Genomic DNA, 23,492 nt, shown 5'->3' on the forward strand with positions numbered 1-23,492 from the left:
CTTTGTTTAACACAATACTGGGACCACACACAACCTCCTAAGAACGCAAAAAAGAAAGACCATCAAAGAAATCTTTCAGCAAGACTAGTAGAGCTGCCAGAAATCAGGCCTGCTTCGAAAAATATGCAATATAAAACCATCCTCCTGCCATTTACTAACCGTTAACTAGGCTGCTGTGAGCCTGGTTTCCTTCTATCTGGTATCTCGCATCCCGTCCTATTTTCTCACGGGCCTCCTCCCAGCACCTTTCTGAAGGGAGAGCCTCAGAAGCGTCACCGAAGAGCACGTAACAACTCCATCACGCAGATCACACCCGCCTCAAAGGTCTTCACATCCACTACACAACAATATATCTAACTTAAATTGGTGCTCTAAAGAAACTGTGTTTACTCGAGGAATCAAAACTCCATGGTGTTTTTCTTGTAAATTATTCTCATCATGAAGACAAACTAATTAACTGAAAGACTGCGTAGGGAGTAAGTCACCACAGATAACAGCCCGCCTCCTTACAAATTACTGAATTGTTTCGTCTTTGTAACTTTGGGATAAATCTCCCTGCCAAGGACTGTCGTTTTTATGATGAGATATCTAGTAACTGCAATAATCTAGCTCCCATTAGAGAAATAAATTATCCGGTGGTATGAGAGTCAGCTTAACTGTCTTAAAAATTTAACTGGAAAGAAAGTCTATGTATACTTTATGGTATGGTCTCTCCCTGGAGACTTATTTAAGTAATGCATGGTGTTCTTCAGCATTTCCATTTTAACATCACCCTCAGATTTCATCACAAAATTTGGTGGTGCAAAAACAATGCAAAAGTCTCCGTTGAAATGAGAAAAAAAAGCCCTTAAACCCCATAAATCCAAGAATCAAACTTAAAGCTTGATTCAACCAATTAAACATGGAAGGATGACCCTGATATACAGTGAAAAATACTTGCCATTTAGGGCACAATTTCTATAAAAAGAGTTCTCACTTAGAGGAAGAAGGCATTTTAATGAGCTGCTTAGTTCACACATTCAAATTTCTTGGAAAGCTTCGGCATACGCAGCTTAAAAATTACTACTGATCTTTCAGCTTTTACTTTTTTAATTGAAATTCCAGTAGTCATCTCTCTGACAGGAGCAAAACCAATAATAAAACCCCCACAGTCTACCTCTAGTTTATGATTGTATCTACCAAATCCTCCAATCCTTAACCAGTATTCAAGAGCCCTTGGAACAACGCACCAGTTGGGCTACTCAACTGGCTTACCTTTCCTCCGCTACTGTAGGAAAAACACGCATCATTTACAACAGCAGGTCAGTTGTGCAGAGGGTAAACTTTCCACCCAGTATTAATTATTCCTCCCGCCTAACTCACAAGAAACCCAATGGCATGCTTTGCATAGCGTACCGTGTATATTCAACGATATGACAAAATTGGTACAATTAGAGCTTTTTGTTCCAAACAATCACATCATCCAGAAACAAGCTGAAACTAGCTATGGAAAAGAGAGACGGCATAATTAAGAAGTCATCAACGATATTATTTTGGACAGGGATTTTAGTGCACGAAAGCAGTCACTATGTAGCTGAATAAAAACCTGGGAAAGGGAGCGGAAGGCTGCCTGGTGTGGGACTGACTGCCCTGAACTGCACCGGGCGGCTCTTCTCATCGGCAGCATCTTATACTTCGTCGTGGTGTAACGGATTTCAGAATCAAGGTGGTAAATCCTGTGGCAGGTAATCCTGCTCCAAAGGAAAAACTGTATTTTTAGTTTGGAGACTAGACAAAGATATCTAAATATGAAACTTAGGCAAAAAAATGATTTTCTGTAACTGTCTAGGCCAAAGGTATTGATAGCAACCTTGGCTTATTTTTTAAGAGCCATTCTGTGGGAGAAAGCATTTCTTTCCATAAAGCAGCAGCTGGTTCAACCCCCCTTTAATATGATCTTCATTTATTAGAAATTCTAGCCGAAAGAGAAACCAGCTTTTACAATTCCCTTAGTTCAATATCAGTTTCTGCACTGTAGATATTTAAGACACTGCTGCTTAATTTAGTAACGTTTTCATTATCCCTGAGGATTACTCAAGAACATTTACAAGGAAAACCATTTGTGTGAATTGTATGGGTTACTGATAATTTGGTTTTGTCTGTCTTAATGGTATTTTTTTATATATATAAATAAATCACAAAGCTTTTTTTTTTTTTTTTTTTAAATTCAAAGCAAATCTCATCTTCCTCACATGTGCGGTTCTGGAGACATTACCTCCCATCCCCCATGCAATTCAGTCATGGGCACTTAGCCAAAAGGATCTAAACTTCGTCCTCATTAACACTTAACCGTTCGGAGTTGTTTTGCAAATTTTTTCAGTGCCACAAAAATCTGTTTGAAAACTATGCAACACCCACAGAACACCAAGAAATCTTTTTTCCAAATATCATCAAATTGCCTAGGGAATTACAGACGTTTCACGTGGAACAGCCTCACGATTAATGGTTGTCAGGTACTCAGAAAAGATACTCTTTTAAGAGAAAAAGCCAACCTTGTAACACTGACCTATGGGCCACCGTGGCTCCACGTGCACCGTTACCGCTGTTGGGTTGGCTCCTCCCCAGAATGGTGTCCAAGCCCAGAGAACCTCCCCATCCACAGGCCTTCCTGCTGGTTACGGGGAAGTCACCGCTGCCGGGAAGAGCACGTGCTGGGAGCTGATGTTTCTGGATGCAGCGAGGCCGTGACACTCACGGGCACAACACGATCAAAGACCGGGATTGATTTCAGGTTCCCAAACGGAGCCTTTCACATCCTGTGCCAGAAGCTTTGGAGAGACAGTACGCCCATTTCCACTTCCTCATCCTGGGCTGTCGGTGGGTGGGTATCACGCTCTGATAACTGAACATCCCACACTCATACCTCTGCAGCGTAGATTAAACCGAAAAACACCTGTTATTGTAACGAGTGCCTAGTCTGTGAAGCCTCCGCACCACCTCATTGACCTGCGGACGGTTCGTAGCAGAGAGGACGCACCTCTGCAAGGCACACCCGTTCCCCTGGCCTTTACTCTCGGGTTTCAATAACCCTCTGTACTTGCCCTGACGACGGGAGTCGGGCTCTGCTCTCACACGCAGCATGAGGCGCAGCCAGCAGCCGTCTCTGCTCAGCCCTCACCCCGGTAAGGTCAGAAAATCCCCCCAGCCCTAAGCTTCATGGAGCGTTTGCCCCCTTTGAACACCGAGAAACAAGAGGAAACCTCCGGGCAGAGATCATTGCTTGTGAAGGCTGCCCAACACTTCGCGCTACAACATTCCGTTTTTATTGTTCCATAACACCCCCGCTGAATTTCAAACATTTTTACTGCTACAAGGGAATCCTTCTGCAAAATTCTAGCAAAGCTCATTCAGAATGTCTGGAATCGTGGCAAGCTCTCTTCAACAAGGCTTTATTGTCCTGGGCTTTTGAAATATGGCCAGAAGCGGACAAATGTTCTGCCTGCTCTTAGAAAAACATTAAGACACACCAAAAAAAGTGTACAACGGTTCGCTCACTACAGGGCAAGATTGAGAAACGGAGCAGCTACAAGCAGAGGCACAGAGGTTCTGCTGAGCCCAAGTCCTGCGTAATACTAGTGGGCAACAAATCAGATGACGGTATCTTCGAACACAACAGAAGCGTCATGTTTTGCATGATGCAAAGAATGATTTCTTTTTGCGGAAGTTTACATGTAGTATTAAAAATTATGCATCTCGTGTCGAGGGGTATTTTTGGTCTCCAGGTAAACCCCGAGCAAGTGATGTCGTCTTAAAATAATGCTACAATCTCCTTCCTCCCCATTCCACAAATATTTCTGAGTATTTGTTTGTACCTTTGTCAGTAGCAACATCAGCCTTTAACACCAATGTGACAGAGGCAAAAATTACTCAAAAAGTATCTACATTCATATTTAGTTGAATTCACAAGTAAACTATACAATGCCACAAACATCAAATTACTCTTAAGAGCAGCAGCAAGGACTATTAGGAAGTCTTTTCAGCAATACGGTGAAGTGCAACGGTGCTGCCCAAATTACAGCGAATTCCTCACATCAGACTCCTCTGACTTACTGCGTTTCTTTCCTCTCGCCACGAAACAAAAGATCATTCCCAAAAGTCACGTTACAGTTTCAAAGGAAAGAACGAACGTGTACGAAGTTTAGGTCGTCTTTTTACTACTAACGGCTTCCCCCAACCAGAGTAGTTCTGAAATAACCGGAAAAAACAATACTTTGTCCCAAGTAGGAGCCTTTGACAGCGTCAGGTTTGGTGTGGTATCTGCTGAATCTGTAATTGAAGTGCAGCCTATTATCAAGATACAGCACTGACCTTAATTAGACACAGAAATCAATAAAGATAAACTAGAAGGTATGAGAAAGGTTTTAGCAATTTTCAGCGTTGGTTCAAATTTCCCCCCTAGAATTGTTTCCAATAATAATGAAAGCTTAATGCAAAAATAAGAGTTACCCAGACATATTATTCTGGTGCTACAGAATTTAATGCGCTTTTCAAACATCTACAGTTTCCTGAGAAAGGACGGCATTAACTTTTATCAGAGCATCTGCCACAGACGAAGATCGGGTCAGATGTACTTTTGGAAGACAAGCCTAAAACTCTTCCCACTAAAGGAAAAGAAAGCCTTAACAAGTTTAACTCAGGCTGGTTGGTAAATAAACCCGAACAAAACGGCTCTTTGTGCAAGTCACGGAAACTAAATGGGCGGGATTGAACCTCAATAGGAAAAGACGGTCACCGGGACGGACGCAGATTCTAATGGTACAAAGGAGTCAGCCCAGTCCCCGTGCAGCAAGTTTACAGACAGTTCTTTGTCAACAATTTTGAAATGTTTAAAAAAAAAAAATGGTTAAAATAATACTACATGTTTCTGACTTACCTCACACTTGCTGGTACCTTTTCACCTTATTTTAATGAAGGAGGGAGCTATTTGACTAAAGTCCTGTTTCTCAATCACAGTGACAAGGGGAGTCATTTTTCAAACTCTTTTAAAGCTTTAAAACTTTATCCCCCCTAACTATAACCAACGGTTACTAAACCCGTAAATAAAACCAGAAAAGAATTCATATATTAATAGCAGCATAATCACAACTAGTTTTAAGCCAAGATCTTCAAACACAAAAAACTGCAAACAGTTCCCTGCCATCAACCCCCAAAGCGTTTTCTGTACTAGAAACGCCCCTTTTGGGTGCGCCAAACCTTGCTCCAAGTGTTAGAGACCAGAAGTTTCACCATCTCGGATGGTTCTGCACGGACAACGCATTAGATGAGCTACACCGACAGCGGAACGTTCCGCCTGGTGTAGTCTAAAATACCAACCAACTTTGGTTCTGCTGTGTCGCAATAACATTAGCCGGTCAAATCTGATTTATGTCACTGACTATTCATTTAAACAAAATATAGATTTTACCTCGCTTTATCATCTGAATTACTACCCAGTCCTTGCATAGAAAGCACAAAGAATGTTTTCTTACTCTGCAGGACCAACATTGCAGTATTTGTATTTTTTACTAGAATAAGGATTTGCCATTAGCAAAAGGCTTTTCAGCTATACTGAAAAAAATATTTCCAGCGTTACCTTTCAAAGCACAAAATTGATAATTTTATCAAAAACCCCACTACTACTGCATTTGGTTTTTTCCATACAATTTGCTCTGGCAGCACAAATGAGGTAGTGATCAGCCTATTGCTGTGTGCAGCCTCTCATTTATCACTACAGATCCCCAAAAATAAAGCTTTCCTGTTTTGTTTTTCATTTTAGTACATTAACACAGCAAGGCATTTAGTGCATTGTATTTAAGATACGTTATCAAACACTGAACCCTGTCCTAGGTGACTCGAGAGCCAACCTTTGGCAATTCCAAAAAACAGCGAAAGGTAGTAACACAGACAACAAAAAAAAGAGCAATTCTGACTCTTCTCACACAAACGCAGCGATTCAATCATTTGAGACTTCAGACCCACCATATCAATTTCTAAGGAAAATCAAAATGGAAATTTTTTGGGGTTGTTATTTTCTGGTTCGGTATTAACTGCAGTAAATATTTCAACAGAAAGAGAAAACTCCCTCTAAACTCGTTATCTACAACATAAGTACCAAGACAGGCGACAGGAAGCTCACGCAGTGATCTAACCCGCGTCACAGTGTTTGCAGAAATCCCAGGGGCGCTGGGCACAGTAATAAATTTGAAATATTTCCCAGATGAAGAATGAACTTAGAACCTTCTCCGTATTTAACTGCCACTATGGCTCTTCCGGGTCGCAGGTTTTAGACTGAACAGCAGCCAGCTGAATACTTTTAAAATACATTTACTACTTGTTTCCCCAGCTTTTCTTTCATCACTTTCCACTCTTATCTAACGGAAATACTACAGATTCTTTCATTGCTGGTGAGAGCAAAACAAATTTTTCCAGTGCTCTCAATTCATTATGTGCGTTGTAAATAAATCTGGTACCCAGCACCGTTCGTGCTGCTGACGGCAAGGGGAAGGAACGCTGTACCCAGGGTTTTCAGACACCTAATTATTGCCTCCCCTCACAGAAATAACCTACCCTGGTAAAGGTACTGGCAAGGCGCTTGGCCTGCGACCGTGATGACATACGGTTTTCACGTCCCAGATTAACTCAAGGAAAAGCAAGTAAGTACAAAGCTGTACATACATTTTAATCCAGGTGATATTTGTCCCTAAAGACAACCCCCGACGTGGAGGGGCTTCGGAAATGTTAAACTTTAGGGGCTGAGACTCTCTCAGCTGCAGATCTCCCCCCAGGACATTTCACGTTCTCTTCCACATTCAAACCGCTTCTCAAACGTGCAAGTCGGATGTCGGTGCGTGATACGTGGGTACGTGAAATCTCCAAGTTGCCCACACGTAACCAGAAACTTTTCTCTGATGCAGAGTGGTCTTCTGAGTTTGCTTCAAGGCGTCTCCTCGCTTTGTGGCAACATGCATCTTCCCCTTTCCAAGGAAAAGGCCTGAAAACTGCTTCCAACAGAGAGATCCATCGCTGAGCTGTCCAGGCAGTTGCTCCCTAACCCGTTTCAGACAAAATGACCCACCATAGCTTCAATCAGGCTAAAAAACGCCTGGTTCAAGTTAACTGAAGTGCCTCAGAGTTCACAAAAAGCAGCTGAGCAAAGAGATGAGAGAGGGACTGTGGAGAGGAGCCCATGCCCACCTTTCCAGCGGGCACGGCCACGCTAAGAGGAAAGCAGAGGAACAACCGGTGTCGCCCGGCAGTACGTACAGAATAAATTCCAGGCGGCTGATAGACGCTACACCAAAACCCATCGTCTTCCAAGGCATACTTTAGATTTCTAGTATTTCAAATTCCCTGCACGTTTCTCAAAAAATCCCTTTGTACCATATCAAAGAATAACCAGGTTTAGCAAAAGGTTGAAATTCAAAGATGTTTCACAGGTAAAGGTACAAAGAACATTATCGATGACAAAAACAGGTATTCGCTTACGATTCTTCCCTTTGCCCTCCTCAGAAATGCAGGCTACCAAAAATACACTGTCTCCTCTCCAAACCCACCTAAAATTTAAATTTCTCAACTAAACACACTTTCAATACCACTATTTACTTTCACCAGTAGTAAAATACTATTTCTTCCTGTATTCTCAGAACCTGTACTGCATATCTTTTGCATGTTCTTAGAACAGTCTTCACCAAACTATTCCATTCATTTTCCATCATCCTCTGAATAAAATTAAATTCTCCTAACTCTAACTCCCAGATACACGTCATAAAGAGACTGAGGAAATACATTTGCGTAATATTCTTCTGGACCCTTAAGTACCTTTAATTATAAAGGAGTACTTGACTAGAAAGCCATTTTTCCAGATTCAGTCTTTCTGCGATGTAGGTAGGGAAATTAAATCAAGTAATTTCTTAAAACCAAACATTAGGGCAATAGAAGGCTCCTCTAATACTTTTTTTTTTCTTGTGACACGGGGTAGCCTGTTCAACAGGCTACCTCCAGGTACATGAAACAGATGATATCTTTAAGTGTCACCAATAGGATGTGAGTAAACTCCCTTAATTTAAGGTAACATTTACCTAAATTAAAAATGGTGCCAAAATTAACAGGAAAAATAACCCCACGAACTCCCAGAGTTGATCACTGTATATGCTAGCATGCAGTCGGAAATAAGCTTTCTTCAATTACCTCCCAGGCGCCTTATGCAAACACGCAAGCGTCGCAGCAAAACGTAGATATTCCTTGCCAGCCGAGCACGTCACACCTCGGCGTGCCACACTTCACGGTACCCTACCCTTTAACGAGGAAGGTCAGCATTTTCATCCTTCCTGCCACGGAAGGACAGGTACCCAGGTAATCAGTCCAACGCAGCGGACGCACGGCAGCTTGCTGCCACCGGTGTCACATCAGAGAGAAGGCATGTTAGCTTCTAGGTTTTTATTAGATCCTTGTTAAAGAATACGGAAAAGCCGGTCTTGGAGCAATGTAACATTTAATGAGCGTTCTTTTTATTCTGTGCACAATTTAAGCTTACAACTAGATAAAGCGGGTCGTTTTTAACTACCTGTGAATTTCAGTCAATCCGTACCTGGCACTGCAGGGAAATCTCGGTTAAGAGACACTAACAGGAACGCCACTTCACGTTAACTGTCCTAACACTGTCCAATAATGCCGTCTTACCCTCACTGAGGTAGAGATTTCCAAACGTCTCACCGAATTGCCATCGTGAAATGTTAAAGGAAGGAGAAGATTGACTGCCTTAGTACAACCTCTAGCAGGCTCCTGAAATTGCCAAAAAACCTCAGGTGCTTCAAGAAAGAGATGCAGAAAAATAGAGGAGACAAGGGAATTAAATCCCCCAAAATGGATTTCTTGTATGAACTTCTGCCAGACTAATTTCGAAGAATGACAGAAGCAGCTTAAATTAAGGAAAATCATGCAAGTTATTAGGTGGGAAGAGATGACAATTTTTCTAGTCTAGAGAAAAATGACACAGTGATCAGGTAACAGCTACTCCAACTATTCAACCCTTTACCAAATTATAGTAATGCAGAAATAGAATTACTCTCTCCAGTGACCTTTCAAAGGAAAGTAGAATTAAGATTAGAACTAAGAAGTAAAATCAGAAATGCAAGTTTCCACAATGCATTCTGTATAATCTTTAATATATTTTAATACTCAAGCATTAAAATAAATCCTTTTTTTTTTTTTTTTTGCACCAGGTGTATAAGAAAAATTAGGCATTAAAGAACTGGCAGAGCATATTCTACATCTTTACAAATAAAGAAATCACATTAGTTTAGATACGGAACAAAGAGTGATCTCAAGATCACTTTCATCCCTCGAGTGACATAGTCATATATCCTACATTCAGGTTATAATCTCGGCCTTATCTATGACTTGCTTAGGTTGATTCCATCATATCATTAATATTATTAATTTCTGCCATTGCCCATAAAACTCAAAGCCTCATACCAATCCTGTAAAATAGATAGGTTGGAACCGAATTAAACACAGCACGTGGCAAGTTGCGTAAAACCATCATAAAGTGCTACAAGGCATCAGGCATGTAAGATTTAAAAAGACAGAGCACCTATCTTTATTTTTTTGGCCCAAGAAACAAGGTAAGGAAAACGTAGGGGGTTTCTGCATGACCAGAATTTGTTGGCTTTCACAACGCTTTGAGCCCGAGTACAGCTATACTGCAGGAAAGCTAGCAGGGAATCAACTGCCAGGTGAAGCTTAAGCTACAAGCGGTAGGCAACGGCACAAAGTGAGCACTGACAACGCGCTCTCAAGAGAATATTCCCCCAAATGTTCGTAAACAAGTTCTGCTCCTTGTTCAGTTTTACACGGACGTGGTTAAACGGAGCAGGGACGTAATGCGGAAAGGCTGTGGCTGTTAATATAAACCTTCTTTCATACCCCGCTTTCCTAAAGAGGAAGACTTTAGCTGTTCAATGCTGAGCAGCTCAATAGTCAACTTGCACTGAAAGCTTCTTGTCCTTTCTTAATATATACATATTTTGTATTTTTTTTAAACCCAACTGACCTTCTCCAGCTCTTCTATACCAGAAGCACACCTGGAACTTCAGAAATACAGCCGGAGACATGTAAAATGTATCACCTCGAGTACATACATCTCTTGAGCACTAAAATCTGTATAACTTTTGTACCTTGTGTTGATAGAGAAGTAAGAACTCTGCTCACGTGCCTTTACATAACCTTTCATGGTATAAGAATAGTTATCCCAGGCGTAAAACAAGGTTTCACCCAGAGGTGACCATTCCTTAATGGCTGTTCAGCGATTACATTTACCCTTTCAGCCATACTTTTAAGACAAACTTTCTAGTACCACAATCCATGACTTAAGTCAGTTAAGCTCTTCCGAGGATGCTGCATCTCTGAACCACTCTTACATGCCAGTAAATTCTAGATGAAGAATTTTAAACTAATATTAAGATCCAATTAACAAGAGACACAGGTTTCCTCATGAAATGTAAGAAAGGTGAAGAAGCCAAACTTATACCTTTTTTCCTGCTCCTTAACAAGTGTGCAAATAAGGTAGAAATTAAATAAGCTGGTTTTGTATCAATGTTACCAACATTTCAGTTGTGTTTCTACTAAAAATAGCTTTCAAGAGTACGCAAGACACTTACACATACAATAAATCAGCGTATTACTAAATATGGATCTTGGCTTTTATCTTCTGTCGAGCTCCTTGAACACAACAGTATATTTAAGGATTTTGAAAAATACTTTATAGATGTCCTTTTCAAGAAAGGCCTCAGCAGGTTTTTTTTTTCAGATGTGATTAGCCACACGGTCACCTTTTTCCTCCTTTAGAGAAGTATATAGCATTGACCAGATTTACTATTACATGAGCACATACAGCAAATTCCTCATTTGAGTATTCATGAAATTATAAGCAGTTTGAATAAGAAGTCAGAGTAACACATAACACAATATAACAGAATTGGGGGGTTGGGGTGCTGGGTTTTTTTGGGTTTGGGGTTTTTTTTAAATGTTTGTTGGTTTGTTTAAAACAGGGCATGAAAACCAACATGGTCTTTAACTGACCACACAGTAAAACGCTTATGAAAAGTCATCCGGAGACCTGTTCTCTCTGAAAATTAAATATTTGACCTACCTTGAACTGTAAGTTCTGCCTGAGCTTCAATCGTCTCGTTTCCGTTATCCGCTATGCAGGTATACGTTCCAACGTCCTCTTCTGTAATATCACTGAGCTCCAGACTGCCTCCCGCAAGCAGAAGAAATCTTTCGTAGCTGTGCAAAACAGGACATACAGGTGATTTGATGGACAAATTGACTTAAAGTGTTACCAGAGAAGTACACACAAGTCCTTGGCCTGAAATGCCTACAGAAAGGGAAAAAGTGCTTACACGTCATATTCCTGGCTGCCATTTACCAGAAGCCATGTTAGAGAGCAATTTTTAACTAGATGGTCAAACGGCATACGTTGGCTTCACATTTAAAATTAAATTCAACTCTATCAATTCCACAAGAGTAGCTCGCCTTTTTGCGCTTTCAGCTTCAAGTACTCTTAATTAAATGTGATCCAAGGTATTTAGACAACAGGAACTAAACTTTAAGAAAAACGAAATAACACAGCCACATCATTAAAAAAAGGCATTTTGCAGATACAGCTGGAACGACTTATTGCTTGAAAAATTAAGCAAACTATAACATGCCAGACTTACGCCTGTACAACATAAGGAACAGCAATGTATATTGTATTTTATACACTAATTGATTTTTTGTAAAAAGACAGCCGTTTCAGTAAGATGTAAGATTTCAGAGTAAGATACAGGTTAAAAAAAGCCAGAAGACAAATTCAACAAGTTGACAAAGTTTCTGTACAGAATTTTCTCCCTCTGACTTGTAACGGGTGGGGGAATGCTCATAATTCTGACCTGATAAACCGTCTACTTTTTATGCTAAATGTAGTAGCTAAATCTAGCATTTTATGCTGCATGGAGGACCCTCAGCATTCTTCTCCCATTGCAACCATCATTCCCCTTTATGCGATAGAAACTTGTACAAGAGTTGTCCAAAACCTTCATCGCTCAACACGTGCACAATAAGATGCAGTAACATTACCAAAAAACCCCAAGCCGAGACAACAAATCATGACTGGATGCCGATCCAGAATGATACTACCATAACTGTTGATCAAATTTCTGATTCCATACATTTAAAATCTGAACAAACAAAATAATTATTGGAATTATGTGAAAGAAACCAATCTTAAAAGCATCCAGGGAGATGTCCTACTCGGGTATACCTTAAGGAAACGGATCCTGGTTCCATGATGTAGGAATAGGACGACTACAAAAAGTCTATTTTTTAAGAAACGCAGGGAATTTGAATGAAGATATAAGGAAGTTTGAAAAACTGCATTAGGAGCTTTAAAAAGAGGAAAGCCTGAAGAAATATTAGAGGAGTATGTGAACAGCATTGCAAACAGGTTCTAGCTATGAGAAAACAGCAAGAAATTTCTCATTGAACCTGTTTTTGGAACTGCTCAACAGTGATTTAAGGACAGAAAGTAAAGAGATCAGAAGATATATCTTGGATTATTTTGATAGTATTTTATTGTCATTGCAGCAAAAAAAAAAACCCCAGAAGCCTCCTATCGTAGATCAGATGAAAAATTAGTATGTAGCAAAAAAATAGTAGCTTTAGCAGTAATAGAAGATAGCGAAGAATGATCTGTCTCCTACCTCAAGCAAGAAAAATCTGTACAAAGATGTGAGCAGGAGCTGACAAAACTGTATCACTTTTTCCCCCCCTTTCTCGTATTCTATTTACCTGTACTGTATCCAGGTAAATTCATTAGATTTAAGCCACCCAAGTCTGTTGAAGTTAACACAAACTGAACCAAAGAGTCTTGGACTACACCACCTCCAAGGCAAAGCTGACCGTCTACGGAAGTTCTGAGACCACCTAAAAAGATCTAAGAAAACGATGCCCTTCCTGATTCTTGAACCTCTTGGTCTGCATAAGGACATCCATGAACACAGAAGAGCTTTCCAAATCTTGTCAAAGTGAACAGAAACAAATGTCACTGAAGCTTATTTGTGAAAATGTCATGTTAGACATGTTAAGTCTGCACTAAAACCATGCCTAAAGAAAAAAGTGAATGAGACAAGTCTGGACCTCGACACATCCATATATACAGTTTTGTATCATCTTTTATTACATAAAAAAGATTCTTTGATTATTTGTTCTAGCATTTGTGGCAAATTGAATTAATCTGAGTAGCATATAATCTGCTGAAGGCTAAAATGAAAGCAGAAAGAAATGAAGCCAGTTGGTAAACGTGCTAGATTATCTGGGACAGCTGGGACACAAAACAGAAAGGAAGGCTGAGCAGAAAGAACTGACTGGATGCGAGAAGTCAAGACTAAAAATTGCAAAGAAATGATAAAAGGCTATACAGAATGTTAGCGTAATTTTGATGACACATAGTGCCTTCTTCCAGGTATCCGCCAAGTTCCATTGTTCTCCATCTAAAAGCCACACATGCCTTAGGATGCTCATTTTCCCACGGAAAAGTGCAGTAGCATCTGCATGGTGAGGCAGCAGGCTATCACAGTTACAAATCGGCAGTTAAGAAGTTACTGAAATGATAAAAAAGATTCCCCTTTGTGCCACTAGGCAACAGAAGTTTGTCGTATAGGATCTCGCAACTACTTGCAACGTGGCAGCATTTACATGAACTCTCCTTTTTGTCAAGAAACAAGGTTATAGAGTTTTCAGCCATCTAAATTGCATGCCGTGCTTTTATTCTCATTATTTTCCTCAAGAAAACCTAGGGCTGAGTTCAGAGTTTACCAATATGTGATCCAATACAAGTTCACCGCTGTTAAAACATGGAAGAAAACAATCTGTCAGACTCCTTGGCAATTCCTTCTGTATGCATTAGCTGTGGAAGAATTCTGGGCTTAAAGCAAAACTGCTTTTGTAATAAAGTAAAAACATCTTAATTTCGTAAGGACAAGGAAGCATTTCCACAAAAGAGTGAAGCAATCAGATTTCAGACACTGGAGACAAAGAATCAGCTTAATATAAAAGTGATAACATAATTTAAAGTGTCATTAAAACCAACAAAGATTGATCATTCAAGTGTCAGAGAATAGCAAAATCAAATTCAAGCCCTTTATATGCATTCCATACAGCCCTCAGTTACACACTCATAATACACAATTACTTGAGCTACTTTGAATACCTAACTCACAATGCTTTTTTATGCTCATTATCACAAAATATAGTGAGCCTTTATTAATTTACTGTATTCAAAGAGCCAGTTATACCCTGAGGTTTTGGCTTTTTTTTTTTTCTTCTCTTTTAAATTACTATTCCCAAAACATCTTATAATCTATTTGCAGTCTTGGTAAAGTACAGCAGATAAAATTAGACAGTAAATTAGATTATTTTGTGGAATCTACTACCAGAAAAATCTCCGTAATTACTCCGCTATGTTTAACCTTTACTGAGTTGGGCAAGTGTAATTCACTTAAGACGAATCGCTCGGAGTGCCCGGCAAACAATAATATGTAATAATTAAAAATATCACACATTCGTGTGAAGTATTAAGGAAAAACCCCTGCGTTAGGAATGTGCACGTGAGCGTACAATTAAAGACTTTGTTTGAACGCATACAGCAACAGCATAAAATTAACGCTGCACAGGCATCCTCACCTTTGTCATCTCTTCACTTTAGACCCTGAACACATACTGACCCACCTGCGGGAAAGGTTCCAAAGCAGAACAACATCTTCCAAACATTCGAAACTCTACAGGTCTCTCAAGCTCTGAAAATCCATCTTGGCAGCCATCTCACCTGAAACTTCACTTTTCAACTTCAGAATCATCAAAAGCACAAAATTACTCCTGCATTTGCTAACAGACAGACCCTCATGCAGTGGGATCCTTAGCCAGATGCCACATTTATAAAAAAAAAAAATTGTGAAAGGCTCAAAGGTGGCAAAATTATTCACCTGTATATAACATTTCTATGATAGCCTTTTATATCAGGTACTATTGACGGTAAAGCAGATTTCACTTTGGAAAGCTTTCTGTAAAGGACATACGATTTATTCTAATAGCTTAACACTTCAGAGGCTTTGCCTACTGCCTTCCTTTTCTCTCAGTATTTGCTACATTCCTGGCAGAGATATTCCTCGTTCTGAGTTCACGGAGGAAATCCAGCTGGAAAAGCAGAATGCATATTCGCATCGCCGAACCACGTGTACGATGGGGTGGGCGTGCATGCGTAGGGCCAACCCTAAACTGAAGAACCCTGTATTACAAGATTATATAAACACGAATACATACACTGGGTTTGTTTATTCTGCTTTGGTCTGAGTCTGGAGGCTCACTTCGTATTTTGAAGGTCTAGTTTGGAGCTACAAGTACCGGCACCGTAAATCTCAAGCTAAACCAGGGTTTAGCCTTTTCCTTTCTTTTCTAACAATGTGGTTTTGAGGAACATTACATATCATGAAAGTTATTAGTTTGTCAAGTAAGCCAATCCAATGAAAAGCTTTCATCACAAGTCAAATGCTGTTCCCGGTGACAGATTATCGAGTCCAGTTTTCAGCTGTGTGATTTCCCCCCCTGCTCTGAAATCGTGAATACCCTAAGAAAGGCCTCACAGGAGCAGACCAAAGCCAGAGAGCAATGCCTCGAGAAGGGCGTGCGGACAGTGCACGCGTACGGAGACCCTTCCTCCAAAGGGTCCCATAGGCTTCAGCTTCTGAGGACTGAGATTTCCTCAAGACCTGGGTATTTCAGTCTTTGATGGACTTCTTTATAAGGAATCAAAAAGTTAGTCTTACATATATCACTTACATTTCTTTAAAATCTTTAAGTTAAAAAGTTCTGAAAGGATTCCATGAAGTTGTAACGGTTTTACTACAATGGAAACTTTTAGCATTGCATTAACTTCACCAATTTCTCACTCAACACTCAAAGCTTCTTCCTCTTTCACTCAAATTAGTTTGGAAAATATTTTATCACAGCAAACTAATTTCACAATATATTACATTACAGGCTGCTTGTTTGAACGACTGCCAAGACTGCCGTCATTAAAGTTTACTCATATTTAGCTATTAACATAAATTTTACTGCAGTCTTTGACAAATACTCCATCGAAATTAAACACCTTCCCTTTTTTCAGGCCTTCTAAGAAATACTTCATTCCAAAAACCCACCACTCCCAATCTGTAAAAATAATCTATTTTTCCTATAAATACAGGCTCCTATACATATTCGCCTTAGCAATACAGCTTGAAAGGAAACCATTTCATTTTGTATTGGATTAATTGCCACAGTTAAAAAGACAAAAGTAAAAATAAGGTTGTGTGCCTAGACCAGTTAACAAGGGGTAAAAATTGGAGGCATACCTGACCATGCTATCTGAGCTTTGTTTCTAACCCTATACACGCACAGACAGGTATCGAGATATAGGTATATACACACGCGTATATACACCATCTATGTATGATAAGGTCTGTAGTGCGTGTGTACAGACAAAGCCCACGATTTAAGAGCTTTTCCCACGCCGAAGGTACACTGAAACCTGACCGGATTAAAAGGATCTGGTTTTTGTTGGGATAAAGAAAAGCCATACTAATAAGGAAAGTCCTACTTTTATATCAAAAGGGGATTTTAATATGAATTAAATGTGATTTAATTTGTAATTAAAGTAACAGACCATGCAGAAGAAGCTGAGGTACCTATTTTGCAGCAGTCTAACTGCAGGCTTTATTTACTCCAACAGAGAATCTTAATTTTTAGTTCTAGAGATTTTCCAGTTATTCTGTGCAAAAGACTAATACGACAGCTGTCGAGGTAAATGGAGTTTAAGAACTTTTTGTTGTCTGCTGTTTGAATCTCTTCTCTGGAAGCCATGGTCACAAGTAGCAGAATTAAGAGTTTTGGCACAGCGTGATCAGAATGAAGGAAGCTTATTCCTACAGAATGAAAAAAAAAACCAAACCCAAACTTTATTTTACCTACCTTAAAAGTAAAGTCTATAATGAGCATACACTTCATTAACAAAAAAGCTAAGTGTTGTAACACGAAAAAAAAAAATTTATTTTTTTTTTTTTTTTTTAAAATCAGTTTCATCAGCAAGGTAACTTTACTCACTCATCTTCAGCCAGACCAGAAATGTTCTATAAGTTAAAAGAAATACAATTTTCATTGTTCAAAATCCTTATTTACTCCTTTTTGGTTCTACCATTGAGCAGAAGGAACCATTTCTTTCAAATGCAAAAGGAATATTTCTTTGTCTTTTCAACTTCATCCTCCTTAGCGAATACATCTCCAGAGGATGCAACCAGCAGCAGATTCAAGAATATACAGGCTTTCAGTTTGGCGAGAGGCTTTCCTTGGACTTGGTGGACAACGAGCATAGCTCTGTTGTCACAGGAGTAGAGAAGCGTTTAGAAAAACGATGTCTGACAGTCTTGCGGCTCCTGCCTCACTGTGCAGCGTCCATGCGCTGATGGAAAGATGCTCGAGAAGAAGCGGCTTCAAGCACAGAGCTGGTGACAGCAGAGAGGAACAGCTCTTCCGACCGCCCGTACCGACAGCTTCGTGCACAGCTCACAGTGGGATTTGTACTTGCAGCAAAAATCCACCGGAATCCCTTCTTGTAACAAAGGGACATAACGCTAAAAACTAACGCTAAATATTCTGAAAAATCAGGTCCTGCGTGGTTCTAACTGCACACATATAAAGATCAAATATGTTTACTCACGTTATACCTCAAGTCTCCAATAAAATTTCTCACTCTGAATTTTGAAAAGAAAAAAAAATATTTGTGAAGCCCTTGGAAGTTATCATGACAACCTGTATAGAAGAGCTCAGAAGGGAATTAATAGCACTGTATTCAGAGCAGGATTTGAAAGTTTGGGCTCTATATCAAAAAGCGAGAAGAAAAAAAAGAGGAGAGCTCTTTAGTAAGTGAGCTTTAACCTCCTCGTGCACTGAATGTGACATAGCCGAGAGAAGGATGGGGCGGGGGGCAGCAAAAGTTTATAAAGATATGACATGACATCATTTGAGATACAAGCAAAACTAATTAAGATCTCATCAGGCACATTTATTCTGACATTTCATTGCATTTGATTGTGTAACTCTAATGAGTCTGTACCATTCTTCGTACGTGAATGATTTCCTATATTTACAAAAAGTGAATCTACATCATGTGCCATCAGATTGACATCAACGCAATTTCTCAGAGGTAATAGCACTGCTAGTCATTACCCACAGAAGCTTCCATTTTCCAGATAAAGACAGTTCAAATTACAAGCCCCTGGATTTTTTAAAGAGTTGACAAAAAAAAATTATTATTATTATTGGTACTGCAGAAAGACTTGCGTACTCCTTCAGCCGCTTTCTGGTGTCAGCCACGTCACAACATAACTTTACCCCTCGTCGTTTCACGATTAACTTGTTTCTACATCAATCTCACCACCGACTTTGAGGGACATTGAGAACACTCAAGTATCTGTTTGTAATTTCCTTGTTCTACCAAGTAGGTTCATTAGGCAAAAAGATAGCTTGTGTCGATACGATTTGTTCTGCTTTCCTATACATATTTTCTACCACGGTATTTTGAATTAATACACCAGCAATGACAAGGTCTAATAGAGAAGTTTTCACTTAATGCATTCCTGAAAGCCCACAATTCTTTTTAATCATGCCTAACATTTTAATATGCTGTTTTAATGAGAAATTACAGAATTCTGCTTTAAACACCTATTCTTAAATTCTTGTGGAACATTTAGAAGCATACCGACACCTTCACTGCAGAAAGAGTAACGTGAGTGCAGGGCTTCGCAGACGTAACATGCCAACACGACAAAGTCTTAGCTTTTCTGCAGTGTCCTGATTCCCTTAATCGCTTTTTTTACTCCAGTGGCAATCTAAAAGTAATATATTCCTAATAACCCTCCTGCTTCAAATAAGATTTCTTGGTTTCAGGTGTCTGCAAAAAGAAAATACCACGAGATTGTTCCACGAGCCTCAAGAACTACCTCATTTGTCCTACCACTCAGTCTAAAAGCCCTCCGGCATTTGCAAACTAGCTTCTGTTCTCCTGGTTTCAAATTAAGTAGAAAGCAAGTTGTGCGCTAATCTAAAAATCATAACTCTGGCTGGATTCCTGCCATGCTATAAAAATATATATGTGAGCCATTACTCACCCTTCTGTGATAAGCTCTTCTTCATTTCTTGTCCACCGGATATACGGAGTTGGAAATCCTACAGCAACGCATGGAAAAACCGCACTTTGCCCAGTAACTTTAGTAAGCGAAGAGGGCTGCCTCACAAACATCAAGTTCTGTGGCACCTCGGGATCTGCAAATATATTTTGTAAATGACACAGTTGTTACCAGATGCAGAATCAGAACATGATCATTAAAAAAAACACAAATGAAACGTCCAAATTTCCTTCCTGCATCTTCATGGGATTCAATCATCATCTTACCTATGTAAATGGTTTTCTGTAAGAGACTCTCCCAGCCCACTACGTGAGTGGCTCTTTACCTCCAGACAGGCAAACTGACTCGCCACCATTGGGATTCTGACTCCTCCAACTCCCTGGGAAACAACTGCAGCTAAAAACCGCAGCCCTGAAATCGCAACTTGCACCAGCTAGTAGAGATTTAGTAAAAAAAAAGTACAGCTTTGACTTCATCCAGCCAACCTTGGGCAATTACCTGACTTCATCAGGTCGCTGCCTAAGAAAGTGTTTTTACACACTGGAAAATGAAATTACTGCAGCAGAGAGTCAACCCTCAGTGAAATAAAATAACTAGATAATTTGCACGCTGAAGTAACACAAGCTTTATACTAAAACAAAAATCCGCCATGGTTTTCCATCCTTATGGAAATGGTGACTCCTCTGAAGTAGTTTCAGTTTTGCTTTGAGTTGGAGAGGGGTTTGTTTCTTTTTTGTTGTCCTCCCCCACCCCTTAAGAACAAGCACAAGCTAAGTGCCTATTTACTCAGTCTCTTACGACAGGAAAAGGCAATTTTTGACTGTGAGAATTGAAAACATACCCACCAATAAAGACTGTCCAACAATCTACTCTGAACTAAACCACTACAAATAAATACTCAGAACAAAAGGCTCTTTTTCTACTTTACTAAAAACATCCGACTCTTCAAAACGTAACCTTAGGAAAAAGGTTCTAAACCCCAATTTTAACTAGAGCTGTAACCAATTCATGATGGGGCCTCAGGAACACCTGGACAGAAGATGCGGTTTGGACCCTTTGTCTCTGCGGTAACTTCAGCGCGTGCCTGGCACCGCAATTACAGAAAAGGAGTTCCTACGCTCCAGCTACAGCATTTCTGCTGTGTTAGTTACCGTAACTCTTCCCATCAACTGCTCAAACCCCCACTGCCTGTGCTGCATTAATCGCTGTATTCTCAATACTCCGATGTGCGCTTCCAAGTTGGATGACAAGCAAGCTCCAGAATCGGACGAGCTACGTTTGGTCCCTTAAACAGGGGCAGACTATCGTGTACCTACACTAGCTTTGCTCACCAAAGCCCATTCTGTGCCTCTCACGCGCAGCATTTGGCCCGTCTCGCCTGGGACCTACGTGCTACTCACAGGAGCTTCTGGAAGTCCGTGGGTTTGGTGTTCTTCAGCTCAAAGTGCTAAAAATAACCACCGAGCGTTTACAGCGCTGTGCTAAGGGCATGCACGTGCTCCAAGGTATAACGTGATGAGGTTGCCAAGGTATCTGAGAACACCAGGCCCGATGGAAATCACGTTTCAGAATTGTCCCAGGCAGAGGGAGCCAAAACTTACAGCAATCCTGGTTCACACCATCTGTCTCAGGCCCACACGCAAACTATCGCGGCAGCTCTGCCCACGTGCCCTGTTCGAGGGAACTAGTCTGCTTGCTCCAGAAATAAGACCATGTGTGAACAGGCGGGTAACGCAGTGAGAGTGACCTGGAGTGGCATATGGAGCAAGTCAAGTTGCAAAAAATGGATATAACAGATTGCCAGCAAGCAATCATTACACCAGGGAGAGGAGTCGGTACGGCTCGCTGGCAACAGAACTCATTAATGCTCCAAGCTCACAAAAAGGAGTTCAGTTCTCAGGTTAGTGGAAATCGGATGCAAAAATTAAGTGATATTTTCCCCCCCTTGCATTCCTCCATTTGAAAGCACCTGCTATTAAGTAGCAGAGCTCAGAAGCGCATCCTCCCGCTTGCTCAGTGGCAGATGAGAGGCAGAGTGACCGCTTGAAGGAAGCTTGCTATCAGAACAAGGAGAACACCGTCCGTGGATGCAGATCTGTGTGGTGCAAGTGCGCGCTGGGTGCATTGCAAAGACTTAGAAGCAGAGCAGTGGGATTGCTGTCAGGCACACATCAGATAACGATTTAAAAATGGAATTTAACAAATGAAGAACAGATTAATTCAAATCCTTCTTTCAAATGCATCTCAGACCAAACAATCAATTATGAGGCCTCTCAAGATTAAGAGAGCTTTCTGTGAAACAGTTTAATCCCATTTAAAAAAAAAAAAAAAAAAAAAAAGCCTGCTGGGAGAGATTTCACAAAACTTTGCTACCAACACTTTCAGACTCATGACCAAGCAAGGAAACAGCATTATTTGCATTCCCTAATAGACTTACCTTTAACCACCTTCAGCAAAACACGACAAAAGCTAGTAAACTATATCTGGAGCCAAAAGAATCCAAAAGGTCAACACAATATGGAAGTTTATAGGGAAATCTTCAATTGCCAAAAATGAGAAAAGTCTTAAGTGTTCATTTGAGGGGCTACAGAAACATGAAGGCAAAAAACCCTAAAATAATTAAATTAAGCATCTTTTCCAAAAGTGCTCCTCTTCAAAAACTGCATCCTTCGTTGAAGAAGAGATGAGCTTTTCTCTTCAGAATGTCTAAAGAACTTAGTGAAGCTAATTCTTCCTTTAAGCATGCTTAATTTCCAAACCCTAGCAAACACCTCCGTTTTAAAAGAGGGAAGGTTTAATCGTAACATTGGGGTATTCGAAAGTACAATTTTAGCATTTTAAATTGAAAAGTGACACAGTGATGAGAAACAGAAGCATTGATTGAAAAGGACCTCTGAAGATGCCTAGCGCTACCACCCTTGAAGGCCATTGGTTGCCAACGCTAGGTCAGGCCAACCATCGTATTGCCCAGCCTGGCCCTGAAAACCTCCGAAGATGGAAATTTAGCAACCCTCTCCAGCAGTTCTCCAAGCAGTAAAAATTGAATCACAATTCCAACATGAAGACTAATTCAGAAGAGACAGCATGAAGTTCTGGAAATAATTAAGAAAACCCATACAAAACGCAGCCCGTATTTCCCTAGTTTGGGAAAGCGCGATCCAGATTCCTGTCTTACGCTTGGTCAATTTTCAAAACTTTGCGTTAGAACATCTGGTGACATACAGCTCTGTGCAACAGCGTCATTTGAAATGGAACACGCTAAGCGTATAAACTGTTTATATCGGGACTGGACTTTTGTGCCTGTAAAAAAAAAAATCTAAACATTTCAGCACAATAGGAATAGCTAAACCTTTCAAAATTAAAAGTCATTCCCCCTTTCTGGGGTCTGGAGACTAGAAATCCCCAAACATTTATACTCAAAGAAACAGCCAATTCCCTCTTTGTAAGATGTCACAATGGAAGTGTATTACTAGTGACTTTCTAAAAAAAGAATCCTTCCCGAAAAGCCCTTAAAAGCTAAACCATTAAATACAGCAAAAAATGTGTCTCCGGCCTATCTCCAGCCATTGTCAAGAGCTCAGACACTGATAATTGATTTTGCTTTTCTGTCTCCCAACTGCAAGATACAGGTTAGTCTTCCCAAGGGCCAAAATCCTTTAAGCTTAAGTGTCTGCCCTCATTTTAAACTACGAATCAAAAACAACCCCCAAAAAACCCCCCAACCACCAGCTTCCACAGCACGCATTACACTTAGTTCCACTTAAAACAGACAAAAATGCAACAGAGTAGATTCTCACGTGTTCCCCTTTGTAAGCATTCTTGTTAGGTTCCCTCCCCCCGAATCGCTTGAGTGATATTGTAATTTTTTTAAATTTTTTTTTAAGAGAAAAACAGATTAATACCTGGAAGAATTTTGAGCTCTGCTTCGTCACTGTATTTGGGGGTCCCACCACTTTCAATGATGCAACGATAGATTCCTCCATCCGTATCAGTAGCATTGCTAATAATTAGAGCACCACTTGGTAATTTAAAGACGCGATCATCCAGAAAGACCGGCTGACGATCCTGCTCCCACCTCACAAACGGTGCAAGGTCAACATTGACTTCACAGTTAAGGATTGCACTGTTTCCTTTATAGACCGATGAGGATTCTGGCTGACTGGTGAACCTGGGAAGGCCTGCAAATAGGAAATAGAAAAGTTTAAAAAAGTAACA

At 40.3% G+C, this 23,492-nt stretch overlaps 1 protein-coding gene across 10 annotated transcripts in view; it reads right to left on the reverse strand.

Annotated features, from left to right (window-relative positions):
• The window catches only part of NEO1 (neogenin 1), a 197,853-nt gene that overhangs the window by 89,655 nt on the left and 84,706 nt on the right, over positions 1-23,492 (reverse strand). For all 10 annotated transcript variants that reach the window (XM_075764084.1, XM_075764083.1, XM_075764086.1 and 7 more), the window contains exons 3-5: positions 23,180-23,455; positions 19,260-19,413; positions 11,168-11,304 (exon numbers count right to left, since the gene is read on the reverse strand). In XM_075764084.1, the coding sequence (XP_075620199.1) occupies positions 11,168-11,304; positions 19,260-19,413; positions 23,180-23,455 (567 nt within the window). The remainder of the gene's footprint in view (positions 1-11,167; positions 11,305-19,259; positions 19,414-23,179; positions 23,456-23,492) is intronic.

The sequence above is a fragment of the Balearica regulorum genome, chromosome 12 (assembly GCF_011004875.1).
Source record: "Balearica regulorum gibbericeps isolate bBalReg1 chromosome 12, bBalReg1.pri, whole genome shotgun sequence".
Classification (NCBI taxonomy): Eukaryota; Metazoa; Chordata; class Aves; order Gruiformes; family Gruidae; genus Balearica; species Balearica regulorum.